The 20,652-nt window shown below is 37.9% G+C and overlaps 2 protein-coding genes and 1 long non-coding RNA gene across 6 annotated transcripts in view; 2 read left to right on the top strand and 1 right to left on the bottom strand.

Annotated features, from left to right (window-relative positions):
- Positions 1 to 20,652, bottom strand: part of col14a1b (collagen, type XIV, alpha 1b) — a 219,327-nt gene that overhangs the window by 7,126 nt on the left and 191,549 nt on the right. For both annotated transcript variants that reach the window (XM_079654484.1, XM_079654485.1), the window contains exons 38-44: positions 8,617 to 8,712; positions 8,266 to 8,319; positions 6,212 to 6,265; positions 5,980 to 6,033; positions 5,236 to 5,307; positions 4,105 to 4,140; positions 761 to 827 (exon numbers count right to left, since the gene is read on the bottom strand). In XM_079654484.1, coding sequence (XP_079510610.1) covers positions 761 to 827; positions 4,105 to 4,140; positions 5,236 to 5,307; positions 5,980 to 6,033; positions 6,212 to 6,265; positions 8,266 to 8,319; positions 8,617 to 8,712 — 433 coding nt within the window. The remainder of the gene's footprint in view (positions 1 to 760; positions 828 to 4,104; positions 4,141 to 5,235; positions 5,308 to 5,979; positions 6,034 to 6,211; positions 6,266 to 8,265; positions 8,320 to 8,616; positions 8,713 to 20,652) is intronic.
- On the top strand, positions 845 to 5,207 carry LOC307021946. Its single transcript, XR_013803275.1, has 3 exons — positions 845 to 2,861; positions 4,135 to 4,207; positions 5,089 to 5,207. It is a non-coding gene; the product is annotated as an uncharacterized lncRNA (long non-coding RNA).
- On the top strand, positions 6,312 to 19,309 carry LOC307021944 (C-type lectin domain family 6 member A-like). Of its 3 annotated transcripts, none has more exons than XM_079654488.1 (6): positions 6,312 to 7,668; positions 15,210 to 15,329; positions 15,967 to 16,035; positions 16,928 to 17,070; positions 18,380 to 18,507; positions 18,980 to 19,309. In XM_079654488.1, exons 1-6 carry the CDS (start codon positions 7,509 to 7,511, stop codon positions 19,101 to 19,103), a joined length of 744 nt encoding a protein of 247 aa, XP_079510614.1. In that variant the 5' UTR covers positions 6,312 to 7,508; the 3' UTR covers positions 19,104 to 19,309. The 3 variants fall into 3 exon arrangements, with proteins under 3 accessions (XP_079510614.1, XP_079510615.1, XP_079510616.1); XM_079654489.1 differs by lacking the exon at positions 6,312 to 7,668 and adding an exon at positions 9,756 to 10,106; XM_079654490.1 differs by lacking the exon at positions 6,312 to 7,668 and adding an exon at positions 11,459 to 11,785.

Below are 20,652 nucleotides of genomic sequence, written 5' to 3'. Positions count from 1 at the left end.
CTGTTGACACCTCGAGCTAGAACACGTGCTAAATGATTGCTCTTTGTATTCTATATTTTTTACCCAATCTTTGTTAAACTTTTTCAAAGCCAAAAAACATATTTCTTCACGGAATGAGGTCACCGCTCTGTAGGAGCTAACATTATGTTTATTATATCTCAGGATAGAGGATGTTCAAAGGGTCAAAGCAATACCAGGCTGGATGTGAGAAGCTGGGAGCCTTCTTCTTTTTCCCCACATCATGATATATTTAGATTTCATGGTCTTTCGTGGAACATTTTAGTCATTTGTTAGCTTTTATTCTCAAACCTGATTTGATTGACTGATCTGTCTCTGGGACATTTAAAAAAAAATACCCCACTAAAAAGTTTCTTTCTTTCTTTCAAAAACATCCATGCTAAATGTTCTGTATGTTACCATTAGGCTAGACATACATAAGCTAATGAGGACTGAACCCATGAGTTCCCTTAATCTCTCTAGTAGTGACAAACACTCAGATGTGTACTTCCACACTGGCAAAGTTCCTTATTACAGATGAACCACTGACCATGACCACAACCTGATTCTAACCATAACCCTCCCCCTGAGTCCTCGCACAGTAAGTGTGTGTGTGTGTGTGTGTGTGTGTGTGTGTGTGTGTGTGTGTGTGTGTGTGTGTGTGTGTGTGTGTGTGTGTGTGTGTGTGTGTGTGTGTGTGTGTGTGTGTGTGTGTGTGTGTGTGTGTGTGTGTGTGTGTGTGTGTGTGTGTGTGTGTACTCACTCTCAATGAGCTGCTCACAGACCGTCCTGGCGATGGCCTGAACTGAAGCTGTGGACTGGAGGTCTCCCTGCAGACACAGCACAGAAACACTGTTAATATGTGTAATTAGCTTCTGCTCATTTAGATGAATGAGTCATCTAACGACTAAAGTCGGAGGTGTCCTGAATATTTTCTAACAGACACATTTGAAAAACAAGCGCCTGAAGTGCATTTCAGTTTTCTGAATCATATTCCTCTGTGTTCTGTTGGAGCAGCTGAATCAACGTCTTACATTCATATTCCTCCTATTTGCTGATGTTGTAACCACAGGGTAACAAAACACACAGAAACGTTTTTTTTTCTGAATTGTATCTAATTGAATCTTTAATTTGATGAAAGATGAATCAATGGGTGAATGTGCAACAGACTACATGCTGTGCGAGCAATCTGCAGGTGAACATGTGTTTCATTCAGTTGGCAGCAGTTGAACTTCCTGTTGCTGTGAGTTTTGCCCTCGAAGAAAATAATTTAAAAAACAAACCATTCACCATCATCCTGCGTTTTAACCCTTATATGGTTTTCTGTGTTCTGTAGGATAAAGTCATTTGGCAGGCTGTGTCAATAGCATACGTATAATGTCATTGTAATATGAATTTTATATATGTGTTATAATGGTGTAATATGGGTGTGATGTTGGTTTTATATCTGTGTAACATGGGTGTACTAAGGCTGTAATTATGGTATAATATTTGTCTAATTTTGGTGTAATATGTGGTTAATGTGGGTGTTATAGAGTTTAATATGGGTGTAAAATAGGTAATATATGGCTTTAAAAATATGTAAATGTCTATCCTGAATGGGGAATGTACCACAGGAGATGCAGAGTGTAAAATGGAAAATGAAAGCCATATTTTGAAGAACAATCTTGAAATGTGCCAAGATGCATTAGAACAAAGTCATTCATTATTCCTATGTGCTTGCTCATTTAAGGGTTAAAGACATCTGAACAGTTTTGAGCAACGCAGCAGCTCTTTGGTTTGGAAATACCCACATGTAGCTGCTCACAGAAACAGAACATCTTATAAAGCTTATAGTGATAAAATAAAAGAATCTAATAAGAGTGCATTGACGTAGATACGTTGTGCCTCTTCACCTATACATTTTAGTTCTTACTCTTTCACTTAAATCCTAAAAACGTAGATCTTATATTTAAAACTTTATCCAAAACCTTTCCCCTCTCTGACCTCTCGAGGTTCTATTAGAGGGTAACAGGTTGCAGAAAAGGCCTATCCCGGCCGGGGAGTGTGGAACGTAGTCACAGACCTACTCCTTACCTCTAAACAATTCAGGTACCAGTGGGGACCTTTTTCCCTGTGTGTGCCTCTCCACCTCTGCTTCCTACTTCTTACTTGCTACCCTATTCCCTCAACCTATCCTAAGGGAGTGCATATATGTAGACACGTTAGTTTAGCTGCTATAGGCTTGGACTGTTGGGGAGGGCACCTTACTCCGTCTTTCTGGCTGTTTGTACCTGTGTACTCTCATGTTCCGATTAACCCAGTTTCCCCCAAATCTCTTTTCTGTGTCCATATCTACGCCGGGATCCTGAGTGGAGGCTTATCCTGTTGCTGGGGTCGTGTGTCCTGGATCCTCTATCCTGAGTACTGGATCTGAGATATGGATCTGGATATGCGGTCCTGCCAGACTCTCACCATACTACTTCCCTGATGACTCCCACAGGATTGTTGATATCCTCGTGGGTTCATCTTCTTCAACATTTGGACTACCTATGTTGTAAATGTATTATCTTTTCAATTTACACACGGCATCTATTGCACGTCTGTCCGTCCTGGGAGAGGGATCCCTCCTCTGTTGCTCTCCCTGAGGTTTCTCCCATGTTCCCCTTTAAACTGTGGTTTTTCTCCGGAAGTTTTTCCTTGTACGATGTGAGGGTCTAAGGACAGAGGGTGTCGTATTGTCATACTGATATTCTGTACAAACTGTGAAGTCCACTGAGACAAATGTAACATTTGTGATATTGGGCTATATAAATAAACATTGATTGATCGATCTTGTTATCGCCCTCACAGGAAGAAACACGCAACACTGATAACAACCCTGCGTAAGTACTCTTGTGTTTTGTCTGGTGAGATGTCTTTGGTCCCTGAAGACGTGGCATAAAACACCTTAGGCCAGGGGTGTCAAACTCAAGGCCCGGGGGCCAAATCCGGCCCGCCACTTCATTTGATGTGGCCCACAAGAGCTTGCAAAGAATATAATCAGTTTATTATAAGGTTACATGCCGCTTTACAGGAGCATGTTGCCCATAAACTACATGTCCCACAATGCATCTGAAATTAGAAATTTTTCAGTTTGAATTTTCTTTCTTCAAACTATGCTTTTTTCTTAGAATTTGCCTTTTTCTCAGAATTAGTCAATTTTACTTTTTTCAAAATTTTACTTTTTTTCAAAATGTCACGTTTTCCCCCAAAATCTCACTCCTTTTAAAATCATTTTTTGACATTCCCACTGAAGAGACTTGCAATTATTTGCCCTAGACTTCTGCTTTCAGACGTAGTTAATTATGAAGTTATTCCCCTATCAAATAATAATCCAATGCAGAGGCAATAATGTAATATGATACATTAGTTTATATTAAATATTTATGTATTTTCATATAGTCTTAAATTTACAACCGGCCCTTTGAGTGCAACCATAATGCTGATGTGGCCCGCGATGAAATTGAGTTTGACACCCCTGCCTTAGGCAATCTAAAAGTATATAAATAACAGGTACATCTGATTAAATAAGGACTATTGAAATGCAGTGCAATACACAACACACAAAGCTTGAGCTTCATGAGGGTAATATTTCAGCTGTTTGTACACCTCTTGAACACAGGCACTATAAAAACATACGCTGTGGGTTTTATGTAAGAAGCAGCTCAGAGTATGGGGAAGTTATGAACCCTGAGTGAAGTATCCCACAGACCGCAGGCAGAGAGCTGTGGTCTGAGACTGACGGAGCAGAGGGATGTTACAGCACACACTCTGCACAGCCTTCACATCACGAAAGAGTGCCGGTGCATTTAGTTTCCTTTTTCTAGAATGTTGCAGAAGATTGAGGCAGTTTGAATAAATCTATGTTTGTCTGCCTCCATCTTTGTTTTTCTATCTAACTTATTTGCATTATTGCTACCTGCACATCTCACATTTGATCTGAAAAAAAGTAATAAGTAGAGGATGCATTACTGAGTAGTGAAAGAACAATGTTTCTTTACAGTGTTTAGCTTGGACCTGCTCCTGTTAGTTTATGCTAGTGTGTACAAATGAGTTTCTTCATTCTAAAACATGCATTACACTTACCCGTTCACCTTTCTCCCCCTTGCCTCCCAGAAGACCCTGCAACAGAGAAGAATCAATGAGGAACAAAAAGACATTAACCTTAAACGCACTGCTCATTGCTCAGGTAACAAAAGACGGCTTAACTAAAGGCTCTCTATATGTTCAACGGTCTGCATACGTATGTTCCTCCTGTGTCCTCTCTGCTTTCTTGTTTTGATTTATTTAGAGCCCCAATCATTTAGTTGACTATGTATTCATTTGTTCCTATCAGGAAAATGTACTTAATTAAGATGTCTGTTTTGTCTGTATTTGAGGGTTTTATAAGAATTCCATGTGAAAACAAACCAACAAAAAACAGATGATAAGTTAAATAAGCTTCAAACACACACATGTTAAGCACTGACTAATGGTACGTCAGTGTAAGTATACGTGTTTGTCCATCACAGCACATTACAGTTGGACCTTTAGTGGAGAGTATGAGAAATGGTTTGAATTCAACAGACAAAAGGCAATCTAATTCAAACAGATCCATGTCCAAAAGCTGAACTTGACATTAAGACATTTCATATAAGATAGTGTGGTCATTAGTGAGGCTCTCTGTAGTCCTCCCACCTTTCTGTAAACACATATACACACATTATAAGTTTAGACACCTTACATCTCAATGTTCTTAATGACATATGAGACTATTGGATCAAACTGTAATTGATGTACCAAATTGGAAACATATTTAGTTGTAGGCATTCATCCTGTGAAAGTTCATAGAGTGGTAATGGGAGTAACTGCTGGGAACAGGAAGAAGGGCTTTATGTAGTTTAACAGAGTAGGATTAATAAAACTGTCAAAGAACATTTTTAGGAAGGAAGGCTCTGACTTGAGGTGATCTCCTCAGCTTTCATGAACACGGCTCTCTGGCCCACATTTGAGTGTGTGTGACATGTGGCTGGACAGGAAGAGGTTAATCCTGCTGACAGACCCTTACTCTAACCTCTGTGTGTCTGACAGACTCTGTGAAGCCTGACTGACACCACTTCCTGCCTCCTGGATATTTACAACAACTGCTTTTGTCAGAAGGATAAGGGTGAACATGAAACCATGTGTTCCTGCTTCAGGTGTGAACCCTCACTGGGGTCAGCAGACTGACACACTCACCGGGGGGCCCAGTTCTCCCATTTTCCCTGGAGAGCCGGGGTTACCCGGAGACCCCGGGGCTCCTGGCGTCCCCTGAAGAGACACAGACAGATATGATGAGGAAGATTCATGATCAGAGGAGACTTCATAGGCCGGTCAAAAGAAGAACACACAAGTGAAGATAAAACAACTTCAATATACTGATTTTATTCACATGCCCCTGGGTGTGAAGATAGACATTTTATATATCTTAAGAAGTCAAATCATAATTAACATTCTCAGTTCAGGCCGACATATTGTTTAACTATTTTTATTTGTATTATTACACATTTTTATGAAGTATTTACTGAAGAAATCACCTGCATTGATTACTAAAAAATGCAACATCCATATGGTGTTTTTAAAAAAACAAAACATATTAGCCTGCTAATCACATCCAGGTCACTTTTAATATTTGTATTTATTTTATGCATGAATCCATATATGCATTTAACTGCTAACATTCACTAGCTTTTTGCGCATTTAGTGGATGTGAACTGCTTAATAAGTGACCAAAGTAGGATCAATATTATTTTGTGATTCAAAATAGTTTATATAGTTGCATGTTTTTATAAGAGTGTTGAATAAAATGCAGAACATAAGAAGTTCATGGTGGTTTACAGGATTTTGGTTCCAATGGATCGGTGTCAAGTTAAAGAAAGACGAGAAAACGGCATCAAGTCTTTCTGAATAAGCTGACAAAGAGAACATGTAATCATCGCTTACAGTAGTTCCTGACGGGCCCTGTCTGCCCTGGGAGCCGTCTTTGCCTAGCAGGCCCTGAGGGGGAGGAAAACACAAGCAGGTTAGAATAAAACATGTGGGCGTTCAGGTGTATTCAGTATGTGAGAAGGTGCTGCTCCTGATATTTCCCAGCCTTGACTCAATCTATTCTAACAGACTGACTGTGACCTGTCATATCAGTCTATGGACACTGCTGCAGTACTTATTGACTCACTCTGACCCCTGCAGGTCCTTCTCGGCCTGGAGCTCCAGGTCTGCCAGAAACTCCCTGAAACAGAGAGCAGAGGTCACTGAAGGTCACATTCACACAAGCTCAATATACACACATTCAACCAATTACAGGAATATTACAATAACCTGACTCATGTGACTGAGTGGAAACTGTGTCAAAATGTTTGATGAATAATTACCAGGACTATAAGGGAAAAAAAATCTTATTTTTAAGTACATTTTATAATATATAACATTAGAGCTGCCATATCTAAATAAATAGAAAGTAAGAGTAGTAATACATTACATGTAGGAATGTAGGAGCAATTTGGGGTGAAGTGTCTCAGGGACACAACGACATGCTGACTGTAGTGGGGTTTGAACACCAAGGCTCTATCCACTATCCATCTATACATTAATGCCACTAAGAATACGATGAACCATGTAACTTTAAGGTCTGAAGTTCACTTCGGGCTGGGACCGAAACAAAGGAAAATATTGATCTGTTCCGTTTTAAACTGTTGTTGCACAAACTCTGTAAGCATAATTCGTTCAGCCGAGTCACTCGGAGAAAATAAATAGATTTGAACAACAGAAATCGACTTTTGCAAATGGCACCATTATTCAAAATCTGAATTTTCTTCCAAAATGTCATGTTGGTGGTAATATACTGTAGAGCAGAAATGACTTGTGGGTGGATCCGTGCACGCAACAGACAACAGCACACGGTTTAATGTTACGTCAACACAATGATCATTCATTTCAATCTAGAACTAAAACAGTCAAACGTTTTTGAGAAGATGGTGGGCTTTTGGTGAAACAAATACGTTTTTTAGGTATTTATTCAGATGTATGATTCACATGTTGATCATGCAGACCTAACACAATAGTATTCTGTATTTATGGGAGCTCAGCTCCCATAAGGAGGGGCCTGAGCTCCCACGGAACCAGTGAAATCAAACATCTCTGGGGGTTGCTAATATACATTACCAACAACCATTATTTTGATCACAAATAATGCATTTTTCAATGTAATGAGTATTATTTACGTTAACGAGGTAAATAGGCAAACAAAACAATGTTTTCCAAAAGAACTACGCATCGTATTCTCTCTTGAATGATAATATGCCTGCACTTCACCTCTAAGGTGCGCAATAAAATATTGCGCAATCTATGCCTGTGAGGCTGTGAACGTGCTGCGTGCGCCTGAAGAATGGACCGTTATATCAACAGACATTCAAATATATTGACAAGATACACACATACATACTACGAGTACCGTAGGCTAGCAGACGATTACCATGCCGCCCAAAAAAAGGCCACTGCCGCCGACGGGGTCTACAAGCCTGGCTAGTTTTGGTTTTCTCACAACGAAACAAAAAACAGCTTTTGACAACCAAAATGCACCTGCTAGCGTGACACCTAGCACTAACCTTGCTGCTACGGAGGATGCTGTCTTTGGTAAGGTATGTGCGTGTGTGTGCGTGTGTGTTTGTTGGACCACGTAATTAGCAGTGAAGTCAGTCTCTCTCTCTCTCTCGTTTTATCTGTGAGAGCTAATTTTTGTATTTTCTTTAATTTGTATAGCTCTTACGTTGTTATTGATTGTGTACGAGTTCATGTGTTTGAGCATGCGCAGTCTGTCCTGAAGTTGTGGAGAGAGAGTAAAACGTAATAAACGGAGGCGCTGTTTGTGACGCTCCACAAGTACAAAGTCCCTGAGTTTTTGTGATTTTGTAATTATCTTTGAAGCCCTAACACCTCAGACACTAATTGTATACTCGCAAGGGTGTGCAATATATACCATCAGTTGGAGTCTGCACCTCCAAGGTGCGCAATACATTATTGCTCAATATATGCCTGTGACTGTGTGCGTGCGCGCCTGCACGTGCATGCACGCGTGCATGCGTCAGTTTTAAAGACCCCCATAGAGCTCAGTTTATAACTCGAACCCTGGTCACAATAATCCCACAGTATAAGTTTTCTCACCTTAACCAACATTATACCAAACATGCTTCAATGGACAACTTTTATGTTGTGTTTGCATTTCTATTTTACCTGTGTTCCTTGTGGTCCAGCTTCACCTTTCTGTCCTCCCTCTCCTGGAGCACCCTGCACACAAAAAAATTGTACAGTATATATATCGTTGATATATCATGGAATTACTAAACAACATATTTGTAATCATGAAGACATTTTTACAAATACTGAATCACATCTGAATTAAAAAACAAACTGTCAGGGCAGCTATATTATTTTGTTCTCCAAAAGTACAGAAAACATGAGAGAACTAGTAGTTAAATAGTTAAATATAGGCAAAAGAGTGGGGGTAGTATATACTGTACAGCTGATGACCTCAGTTCTATAGTGAGGCAGGGAGCTGGGTGTGCGTGTGTGTGTGTGTCTTACTGGGCCCCCCATGATGGAGCGTCCACTCGGTCCCTGTGGTCCTTGGGACCCCTGAGGTCCTGGTAAACCTGTGTCCCCGACTGGACCACCTGGTCCCTAGACAGAGAGAGAAAGAGATACAGACTTTAATGTTGGCACATATGTATTGAACACTTTCCCAGAGGCTTGTTGCTGATTGGCTAACCTCCACAGAAAGATGTATATTATTCCCAGTTCCACAAGAAACATGACTCTGCCTGAATGTCTGTCTGTGTTGATGCCTTTTATATTTCACCATAAATAACATTTATTTTGGTTACATTAAATAAAACTGTGGACTAGATTGTTGGATGGGAGGAGTCAAAAGAATGTTGTAAATATTGTTACATTGGCATTTTTTTCAAACGGGCTACAGTGAATCTCAAACCAGATATCCGATTGAAAACTGTTCAAATACTTCCTGGAAACATTACACTTGACAATTTCGCAATTTCATAGCTTTCAACTTGCCAAATGTAAATTGTGAAAGCGGTATTAATAACAAAGATTAAGTTAGTAAGGGCTAAATACTAAATGCCAATATTATCCGAATGGAATGATGTTACTCTAACGTCATAAACACTGGAACGAGTAATGAGTATCCGTTTTGTGGCTGATCTGTCCTTTTCTAGTCAAAAACATACTTTGACCATTCCTCATAAAGTAAAGTTAAAGGTTAAATCCAAACATTTCGGTTTTGTTTTATAAAGCATTATCATGTTCTGCTTTGATATCTTTTTCTGCTGATGGTCATTTTTTAAAACCCCATTTCAAGGGTGTAACCTCTGATTATTTGATATGATGGCTGAGAGGAAGTGACGGTAGAGATGTTATCAGAATATGTCATGTTAGTAGTCAATATTTTAGTCAAAGCATAATGGTGCTTCAGGATGCTATGTTAAACAACCAGGGCATTTTAAAACCATCAATCTTTTCATGTTTTGTTTTTTTTCCATGTTTCTATAAACATTTTGCATATTCAGTGCTTGCTTTTGGGTTAAAACATTGTTCTTTATTCTAGACTTTGCAGTCTATTTGATCAAACTAGAGCAGCAGCATTGATATTCAAACGTTATCAGTAAATGATCAGCGTCCTGCAAACCCTTTTGAATTCTCCAGCATGCTTTACAAACCACATCCTTATCAGAAGATCAAGGCAATCAGCTTTCATACTTGCATGTTGACTGAAGACGGGTTTCATAAGCTCAAAGGAAATTTGAAAATATCGTAGTTACACAATTTGTTTTGACCATATATTCATGCTACTCCATACTTTGTGTTGAACACAGAGCAAAAGTATTGGAATCTTTTAGTTTTTTCTTGCCAAATGTCTTCCAACATTTATGATGACATAAACTTGAATGTCAGATACACCAAGGGAGCGAGAGAGGACGGGGGACAGAGAGAGGAGAGACTTGTCGACATCTACGATACTGCGGGCACCGAATATCGAGTTCTCAAACAGGATAGAGGTACGTAGGTATAAAATACTGTACACAATTTGTACATGATCTTGGTAAAAATGTCTTAAAGACTATGTACTTCAAAGCCTGTATAAGATGAATTTGTAGTTTGCCTTACATCTAACATATGACATGTTTTACACTGTTATATGTACATTTGACCACCTTTACACTTAAGCAATTAACAGTTAGATATGTATTTCTATTTTCTTTTCTTTTTACGATTATCCTTTTAATTATTAATGAATGTGTGACGAAGAATACTTTTGAAATATTAAAATGCACTCACTGTAACATAAGGGTTGGATCACATGTCGTCGCACACTGAGCTCCAAATGTATACTGCTGATTTCTCGTCCTGTACTTTATTCACAACAATTCATGATGAAAGTGAAACACACTGTCCCTTTTAGTACAGAAAATAAATTGCCATAAGGAAAATTAGATCCATTCTTCAGCTTGCGTCTCTGGGTGCAACATAATTAGAAGCATATAAATGACATTACATTACATTTCACTTGTTAGACGATTTTATCCAAAGCAACACAAGACACAGCCTCCTAAATGTAACATGACTTTGTTAAGTGTGGTTTATATGCTGCATGTTTACAATTAAAAAGGCACAAGGTGCACCATACAGTGTAGTTGTTCACCTTTTCTGCTTTACAAACAAAATATGTGTACAAATATATACTCTACATTGTAATATATTGCTCCTAATTTTAAAATGATATATTTGCCCATTCTTTTACTTAATGTATAAGTATCTGATTAGTCTGATAGTTATGGTTTAACCTAATGCCTTTGTTCTGTTACCTGGATCCAAAGCAAGATAGAAGGCAACAGTATCAACAATAAGTGAGAAAAAAATATTTCCTGTTTTTAACTAAATGTCCTGTGTGTGTGTTTTTTTGTGTCCGTGTCAACCACAAACACACACAACCACGCTTCCCCACCAAGCTGTGAATTGATGATGGTTAGATTTAATGTCTGACAGAAAATCTTGTATCTGAAAACTCTCACATTTATTTAAACAAAGATAAATATATACTTACTTTTCTTACATACATTTCTTTCTTCACAACTATGTATTAATAGTTTGCAGTCTCATACCTGAAGTAAGGAAAACCGCCAAACTGGTGTTACAGGGTTGTGTGTGTGTGTGTGTATGTTTGTGGTGCCTTCAACCAAGCTATGAATTGATATGGTTAAGGGTTTCATGGCTGACAGGAAACCTTGAGTCTTGAAAATATCTCCTTTATTGAAATGAAGAAAACATTGAATAGAATAATACAAATTATTTGTATATATGCATTTTCCATTTGACTTTGTATTGGAAGTTTGCAGTCTCCTGGCTGAAGTTTTCAAACATCAGTGACTAAGTTTAAAAAGATGTTATCTAAAGGAGCCAAATGCATAAAAAGGTGTGTGTGTGTCCTGGTACTTCCGTTATAATCTCTACTGATGCCACACAGAAACTGTTCTCAGAAACACTAGCAGAAACCACAGTACAGTGTTTAACGTTAACGGGGCAACATTTCTCAAGATGCCACATATTTATGAGGTACCACATTTATCACAGAAGGTGAAATTCAACAGAAAGTTGCAGGAGGAAAGGAAGGTGGATATCTACGAGAATGCAGACACTGTCAGAGATGATCACACTGAGAATCAGTCACAAGAAGGTGGTAAGTGATAGCTAAATTGATAGACAAATCAATATTGTAACTCATCATTGTATGTGTGTAAAATTCCTTTAAATCATGTTGGTGTGATGTGAGGCTGTGGCTCAGTGGGGTAGTGCGCTGAACTTTGAATCAGGGGATAGCAAGTTTCAGTCCCACTGCAGTCAGCATGTCGTTGTGTCCCTGAGACACTTCACCCCAAATTGCTCCTGTGGGGATTGTCCATAGTACTGAGTATGTAAGTCGCTTTGGATAAAAGCGTCTAACAAGTGACATGATGTAATGTGTGAACACGAAGCTTGTTCTCAGTTCTGTTTGTTAGACTCAGCTTTCCAGTCACAAGGCAGTGCAGCTCGTCAGCATCTAGGTTCATTTCAGTTTAGAATGTACAGCTTGTGTTTCTGCAGCTGTTTCCTGGTGAGTTAGATTGTGCTCTGCTAAAATAAAGTACCTGCGCTGAGTTTGTTAGATTCAGCTTTCCAGTCCAAAGGAACTGCAGCGCTTCAGGGCCTTCGTTTGTCTCTACACTTTAGACCTTCATTAACCTTATGAACACTCTTATGTTTTACTGTTTTTCCTGCAGTGTGTTACACTTCCCAGAGGTGGGGACTCGAGTCACATGACTTGACTCGAGTCATATCTTTTTTGACTTGGGACTTGCTTGACTAACATTGATAAAAGACTTGACTTGACTTTGACTTGGTATTCATGACTTGCGACTTGACTTAAGCTTGAGACAGATGACTTGAAAGGACTTGACTGTTTAAAATTAAATATTTGTTTTTGTAGTGGGATATTACGTTTAGTTTTTTCGAAAAACGTGATTATAGCGGCATGCGTGCAAACCTGGCAACCCACTAGAAGGCAGGAGTCTCTAACATGGCAGCGGCTAGCTTTACTCCAAAAATAGTGAAGTTTGGATTCAAGGATTATTTTGTCGATGACGGTAATAAGAAGAGAACAGCGGTATGCAGGGTCTGCAGCATAAAGATCAGTGACACGACCACCACAACATCCAACTTCATTCGTCACTACAAAAAAAGCCACAGAGAAAGGTACGTGCATGTGTTGTGTTAGCTAGAAATCTAACGTTAAGTTTAAGCTACGTTAGACTTGGTTTCAAATCGATTAAGCATTGCAAAGAGAAGACAAAACGGTAAATGAACACTAGAAACGCCAAGGGATTCATTTTGACTGACCCTGATACTGACGGGATGTCAGGAGAGGGAGAGAGAGAGAGAGAGAGAGAGAGAGAGGAAAAGAGATGCCTCGTTTATTTCCCCTGTGCTATTATCAGAAGTTACTGGAAACTGTAATTGAATAATGTAGTTCATCTACTTTTAGTAGTTTGCTTTAATGTTTTAATTATGTTGTTTTTGTTTGTAAAAGTGCATCATTCCTTGATATTGTACAATGAATCTGAACTTTTTGATCTGTTATAATGATAAACTGAAGCAATTTCTAAATTAACCCAATTAACTGAGTTTTAAATCGTCCTACTTAGTTTATAAGGAAATGATGAAGAGGAACACATTAAATGATTTGAAAATGATATCTATGTAGGTGCTGACGCTGTTGACGGCTCTAGTTTTAACAGAAATTTAATTTAAATATGTTTAATGGCAAATGCCATATATGATTTTCTTACCTGGAATTCTGCCTTTTTGAACAGACTTTTTGAGTCCTAGCTATATTGTCTGCAGTTCTAGGGTTAATATGAATCTAATATGATTGTCATCGGTCTAAATTAGATTTCAAATGATTAACTGTGTATGTAATGAAGATCATAGTGTGGGTTGAATCCATTTTCATAACCACTGTCTTTTAACTGATTTAAATGCGGAAACTGGGCTTATTCATCAGAATTTCGTATGACTTGACTTGACTTGCTTGACCTGAGCAATGACTTGACTTGACTTGCTTGACTCTCACCACAGTGACTTGGGACTTGCTTGATATTTGTAGGTCAAGACTTGAGACTTGCTCATGACTTGCACATGTAGGACTTACTCCCACCTCTGACACTTCCTATACTGGTTCAAACGGCCACATTTCTCTACATAACCTGAATCCAATATATCATTGTTTTAGCCATGATTCCATTTCAAGTGTTGTGTATGAACGTCCTATGTTTTGGGAAACTGAGTGTATCTGTTTGTACCAATATACTACAATACTTCAATATAAGTAATAGGACAATGTACATCTTTCTATTCCCTCTTCTACAAATTGAACTTGAAGAGCAGAAAGCAACTGTTTGAGCATGACTTTTCACACCTACAGCCCTGCTGCACTCAAAGAGAAGAAATAGTTCCTTACAAGGATGTTTTTTCTCTGCACGGATATACTGTACTGTTGTGTGTTCTTGTATCAAACACCTTGGCTCATACAACACTTACAATAAAGCACTTGTTGTCAATGAAAATCTTGAATCCCTGGCTCCATTCAATAATGCTCATTTAGTAAGTATGCCTATTTATATATACACAAGTGGAAGCAAATTAACAATCCATAGGGCTAAAATATAAATAAATATAAATGAAGTAACATAACTTTTTGGTTGACGGTTCTTGCAAGTATAAACTGAATGTTTATACTTGCAAGTATACACATTCATAGGGTTAACCCTAATGTAGCATAATTAGAAGGAATACAAATAAACAAAGTGTAGTACAGGGTTAGTAAAGTATATTAAGAGACAGCATAATGCGGTGTGTCACAGTGATGAGCTTTGGAATTTAAGAGTTCAAAGACTGGATGCTAAAAAATAAATATGAAATATGAATTCAACACTATGTCATCAAACCAACTTTGAAGAAGAAGCTGAAGAAATGAACATGACCTAATAACTGTTTTAGAATAGTGAACTTACAGTAGTTCATATTTCAAAATTGTAATCTATGAATGTGAACAAGTGAATGTGTATGTGTGTGATCTGAACTAGCTCTTGTGAAGTGAGAACATGCAGAAATACAGTTTATCAGAATGAGTAACAAGCATATTTCTTTAAAAAACAATCAAGAATAATTCCCACTAAAGACATCTTTAACACGGAGTGTAAAGAGACACCATGTGACAGGAAGAAGAGAGGTGCAGCATGGTGTTAAAAATATAACTTGCAAAACTGAGCCAAGGGAGATAGAGACTTTAGGATGTAATACAAAGTCACTATTACACAGCTTTTGGTTTTAGGTCAGTTGTGCAATCAATGGTTTATTATCCATCACAAGAGTTCATATTTGTTTTATACCAATATCTTAATCAGGTAACATAACAGCGTTTAAAATATATGTTTAAAATATGTATGTCAGATGCCACTAAACCACAGATCAAAGCAGTGAAACGTTAATTGTGACTGTGGGATATGATAGAAACAATGTGTTCTTTCACTTGAATGGATCTGTTCTCTGTGTGCTCTGTGCTTCAGGACCCCGCTCTGAGAGGCCCCCTGCAGACGCCCAGAGGAGGACTTACAGACCTGCTGCTCTCTGTCTAGGAGTGCTGTGCATCCTGATGATAACTGCAATCATTGCCTTACGCATTCACTGTAAGAAAGCGTTTTTTTATTTGTATTTTTATAGTCATAGAGAGCCCATGTGATTCCCCTCTGTATTAATTCAGCTACACAGGACATTATCTGTCCACTGGACTCCAGTCAAAGTGATACAGGTAACTTGTGCCAGTTCCTCCTTTCTCAGGCTTTTCACTGCCATGTAATACAGGGTAAACGTCCTTGGAATTACGGGAGGGGAGTTGGGTCAAACGTATTTATGTGAACAATTTGTATAAATGTAACCGTTCACAGTTAAGGTTGACAATATCTAAATGTTGTTTAACTCTTTTTGGTACTTGCTCACAATTGATATTCAGCTAGTGAATCAATTTTCAACTTGTTAGCAGATAATGTAATTCCTGTTTGAAATAGTTAGAAGGATGTTTAATAATGTGCAGGTTCCAGGAATTCACTTCACGTCTTAAAATTGAACTTATTGACGATTTGTCGATCTGTTTCTTATTTTGTTGAGTTTTAATCCGATATGTTTTGTGTTTTATTGCTCTTGTATAATTTCAATTTTTGTTTTATCTTTGTTATTTTTACATTCCTCTATTTTGCTGTTTCTATATTTGTGCTGCAGCAACACCCATACCTTCACTCTAGAAATAAAGAAAAGCTCATATTTCAGTCACTTTAGAAAAGAACGAGCTGCAGACTAGGTACAACAAACTGAACAACAACAAACAGCTCGTTTCAGGTAAGATATTTTTCAAGATACAATAACACACACAATTTAACACATTAATAAACATGATAAAAGTTAAGGGTGATATTGAATAATGTGCAGGATCCAGGATTTAAGTTAGTTCTGTCTTTAGATTGAAGCTGATGATTGGTGGATTTGTTTTTTATTTTGTTAACTAGTAATCAGATATTCTTTGTGTCTTATTACTCTTTCATAGGTTTATTTGTATGTTATTTTCAGATATCCCTATTGCTGTTCTTTGTGCTTTGGCAACAGCCACATTGTCCCTCTCTTTCCTTAGTATCATAAAAACGTTCATCTTCCCCCCGTGAACACAGACCAAATGTTCTTCTCATAAATAAGGATTTAAAACACTTGAAAGGATACCACTTTATTAAGCTTTAATACAATACTTTCCATTGTGCATCCTGATGATGACTGGAATTATTGCCTTATCCATAAGATAATACACAACACGCGTTTCTTCTTTGACAAGGATATCTTGAAGAAATACTACCACTCTAACCGCTATTGTTTGACGGACTAGCATCGGCGCTTAGCTTTTTGTGATCCATTTCTGCTACTGTCGTTTTCACAATTGAAAACCATGGTCCTCAAACAGCCATAGAGTGAGAAGGCAATACTGCTTATGGTGAAAAATATACATTCTTCGTTTTGTGTCTAATCTGTCTTTTATCGTTCTGATATTTTTTTAATTTTAATGTTATTTTTAAATTCATCTATATTATTGTTTCTATCCCTATCCTTGTGGTGTGGAAACACCCACATCTCTCTGGAAATCTTCTCCTATATTTCAGTCAGTTTTGGAGAAAGAGGATGGCAACAAAGATCTGTCTTTTAAATTAAATGATATGAAATCTATCTTTGAAACACATGTTTGAAGGGAAGCTGTGTCCTGGAGGATGGAAGAGATTTGGATGCAGTTGCTACTTTAAATCCGATAAGCGGAAAACATGGTATGATAGCAGATCTGACTGTGAGCAGAGAGGAGCAGATCTGGTGGTCATCAACAACAAAGAGGAACAGGTGGGTCTGTTTCAGAGTGAGTTATGTAGATGTGACGTCCTGAGATCGGTTATCTACTGACCAACTTCTTGTCTTGTTTGTTCTGTCCTCACATCACATCTTGTTAGCCAATTGATTCTCATTAGCACCTGTTCCTAACTTTGACTCAATGTATAAGCTTTTAGGTCCACTCTGTTTTGTACATTATTATTATATATATATATTTTATAATTTGTTATGTTTATTCTTATTGCTGATACTCAGATGACTAACACAAGGTTAATCTCTTCTTATTTTAGCATGTATAATATATATAATTAAATAAAATAAAAACAATTGTGTCATTTCATAAAATGCATTATTATAAGTTAAAATGCTAACATTCTTGTGATCACTTCACGCGTTTTTCCTACTGCATTCTTTTTCGCTGAACAGATAATAATAATAATAATAATTAAATCTGCAAGCAGCGTTGAGCGGGTCTTTGATGCTCCGCAGGCTGTTGTCCGCACGTCGACGTGTCGCGTAGGTGTCTCGAGGACTCGGCCGTTGGCAAACGTGGGAAGTTTCAGGCCGATCGGACAACGTACATAGGAGTTACAGCAGTATCACAAACATTGTGTTTATTTAACACTTTTTCACCATTTACACTGGAGTTATAGCAATATCGTGCTTAACGGCGAGGGATGCGTTGCCATGGCAACAGCTTTTGAGGAAAACTCATTATTGTCATATTGAGGTGTTGAGGGCCGGACCATTAACTGTCATCTGAAGTCTGGTGCTGTTTCGACCATTTTCATAGGAGTTACGACAACATCGTGATTTTTAGCGAGGGATGCGTTGCCATGGCAACGGCATATGAGGACACCCCATAATTGACAGAGCCATTATCAATAATGTGCGAGGCTAGTGATGTCACTAGGTTCGCGTGGGCTACCTACTGTCATGATTTAGGCTACTTTTTATGGGCTTTTGCCCGTCGTTTTCCCTGTTTTGTGTGGGTTTTGCATGGTTATCGATCGCTTCGGGAATTGACCCTACCGATATCAATCATGGGCTCACGCGGTCTATCTGCCGTCATGATTTCCGACCCTTTTCTGTGCTTCTGCCGATCGTTTTCCCTATTTTGTGTGTGTTTCGCAGGTTTATTGCTCGCGCAGCAATAGGGTCTTCGCCAACCTCTGGTCTCAGACCCTAATAATAGTTTCTTCACCTTCCTCCATTAGGCGCATACTATCTAGTAGTTGTGTCAACTACTCAGTGTGTGTGGTGTACAAGTGGATCCCTTTCTGTTTGTCATGGCTGATTATTGTCTCCATTCCACATATAGAAGTTTGTCAATGAATTGAATTCACAAGGAGAGGCCTGGATTGGTCTACAGGCCACAAAGGGAAAATCTACACCAAAAGGATGGGTGTACGAATGGGAATGGGTCGACGGATCACTGCTGACAGAAATGTGAGACAGGGTTTTTCTCTTTAAATCATAATTAAATCAACAATCCTTTGTCCCAGAACTAAATTTGTTTCAAATGTCAATTATTATGCTAATTATCTGGTCTTCTTATATAAAAACCGGCTTTAATCTTCACAGAGCATTTAGCCTGCCGGTATTGACCTTCTGTCTGAAACACTGTTTTAGCCTGTTTCCACAGGATTGCATTCCCAGGTAACAACCTGGGTCCATGTTAACTTACTGTAAGCTGATGCCATTCACATACAGTATGCTGCACCTGGGACACACAAGGCATTATATAAACAACGGTTTAAAGAAAACAAAAATAACTGCATCCATCTCTGTTTTTGAATTCCTTTTCCTTATTTAACTCAAATGATTTAATTTGTTAGAGATAATATTTGAGTCAAAATCGACGGTTGTTTTCAAATTCATAAATAATTTGAAGTTGTAGACCTATTATATTGTCCTACAGGTTCTGGGAATCAGGAACGCCAAACCATGTCTCAATCCAGAACACTTCAGCATACTGCAATCAACATGGACAATGGAAACAAAAACTACCATATCTCTTAAATAACTGCATCTGTGAGAAATAGATTTCTTGAATGATTTGATGAGGGTGGGCGGCTCTGAGATCAGCTTTGTCAAATTGTAACAGCTAGCGTTATACATTGTTTAAATGTGTTCATTCTGTTCTGTTTGCTGAATTACTTGGAATTCACACAAATTGTTTCTCTGCCTTTAATGTGCGGTTTATTCTTTCAGATTGATTATAATAAAAGTAAATAAAGATATGGAATCACATGGTCTTTACTTGGCTTTATATAGTTAATTCATACATTTTTATTTAGTAAAATGGTTTTGATACAACAGTAGTCACCAGATCCTAATTTTAAGCTTCCAGGAGAAGGAACCATTTATGAAGTTTCATTTGATTTCCATTCAGCCTGTGTAATTAGTGTTTGTTCAAATGTACTTCAAGGGACTGCAATTAATGTCCACAAAGCAAAAACGTACTGTTGGCTTCCATTATAAATACGTATATTTCCCTTATTTTAAACCAAGACCTGGTTTGAATCCAGATGCAGCACTTTCATAAATGCATAGATGATGCGTCTTTGTTAGCCACTTTTACTTAATCAGTCTTGGTTTTCCAAAGCTACATGCAAACCAAGGTTAGTTCTTTTTTAGTCCAGAAGGTGGAGGTACTGTGCCAAAAACACACTTTAGCCAACAAATTGTAAACATAAAAATACAAGGCTGCCCTTGAATATAATTTGGTGTTTAACAGAGTTGTTCAATATCAGTATACTGGCAGGTGTCACATGGCACAAATACAGGGTAAATGCAATATCACTTTACAAGGGGAAAACATACCTACTAGTTACAAGATACAAATGTAAATATGTACTAGTTGTATTCTTAAGAGAACAGGAAGATTAAAATGATAACATCACATATGAAATGGTGTTTTACAATTGCTGTATGTAATGTAGCTTTGCTATGGCTTTATTTGTGTGGTTGTGTGTCAGAAAGAAAATCTTCTATCCTTTTTTGATCTTTTCACTGAAACATTAAAACCTAACTTATTATATAATGTTTCATATAACATACCAATATCATATTCTTCACATTTCCTGTGTCAGTTAAGTGCGTATGAAAGCAGCTATGCAAACATGTCTGTGTGCACTGTTGCTTAGCCAATGTTCTTGTAAGGGTGCAAATATCATTCTTATATTTCAGACTCAGTGTATTTGAAGGCTTTGTTGTTGTTACTTCAGTAACAATGTGGTTGGTTCATAATGAAAAATGGAAAGGTAGCTTGACTGGAACCACATTATTTCTGACTGAATACCAACAGAGGCGTACACACACAAATTAGATATTTCCAAATGTTGTTGTTTGAGATAAAAACAAAGGTATGTTTATATTATTTGTATTACATTCTAAGACTTCAATAAACATTCAATGGTCAGGGACATTAATAGATTGGCATTACCGGAACAATACAGCCCTGTTTTTGGAACTGAAATTATTACATAATTAAGAGGAATTGAATGGACTTTTGATTGAGTCAAAGTCTTCTGCATACGCATAGATAGAATCCTCAAGGGTTGTACCTACATACCAGCCTGCTGTAAAAAG

This window comes from Notothenia rossii (genome assembly GCF_949606895.1).
Source record: "Notothenia rossii genome assembly, chromosome: 10".
NCBI classification, from domain to species: domain Eukaryota; kingdom Metazoa; phylum Chordata; class Actinopteri; order Perciformes; family Nototheniidae; genus Notothenia; species Notothenia rossii.
Note: the sequence above shows the minus strand (reverse complement) of the source record. Positions and strands in the feature narration are given on the sequence as shown.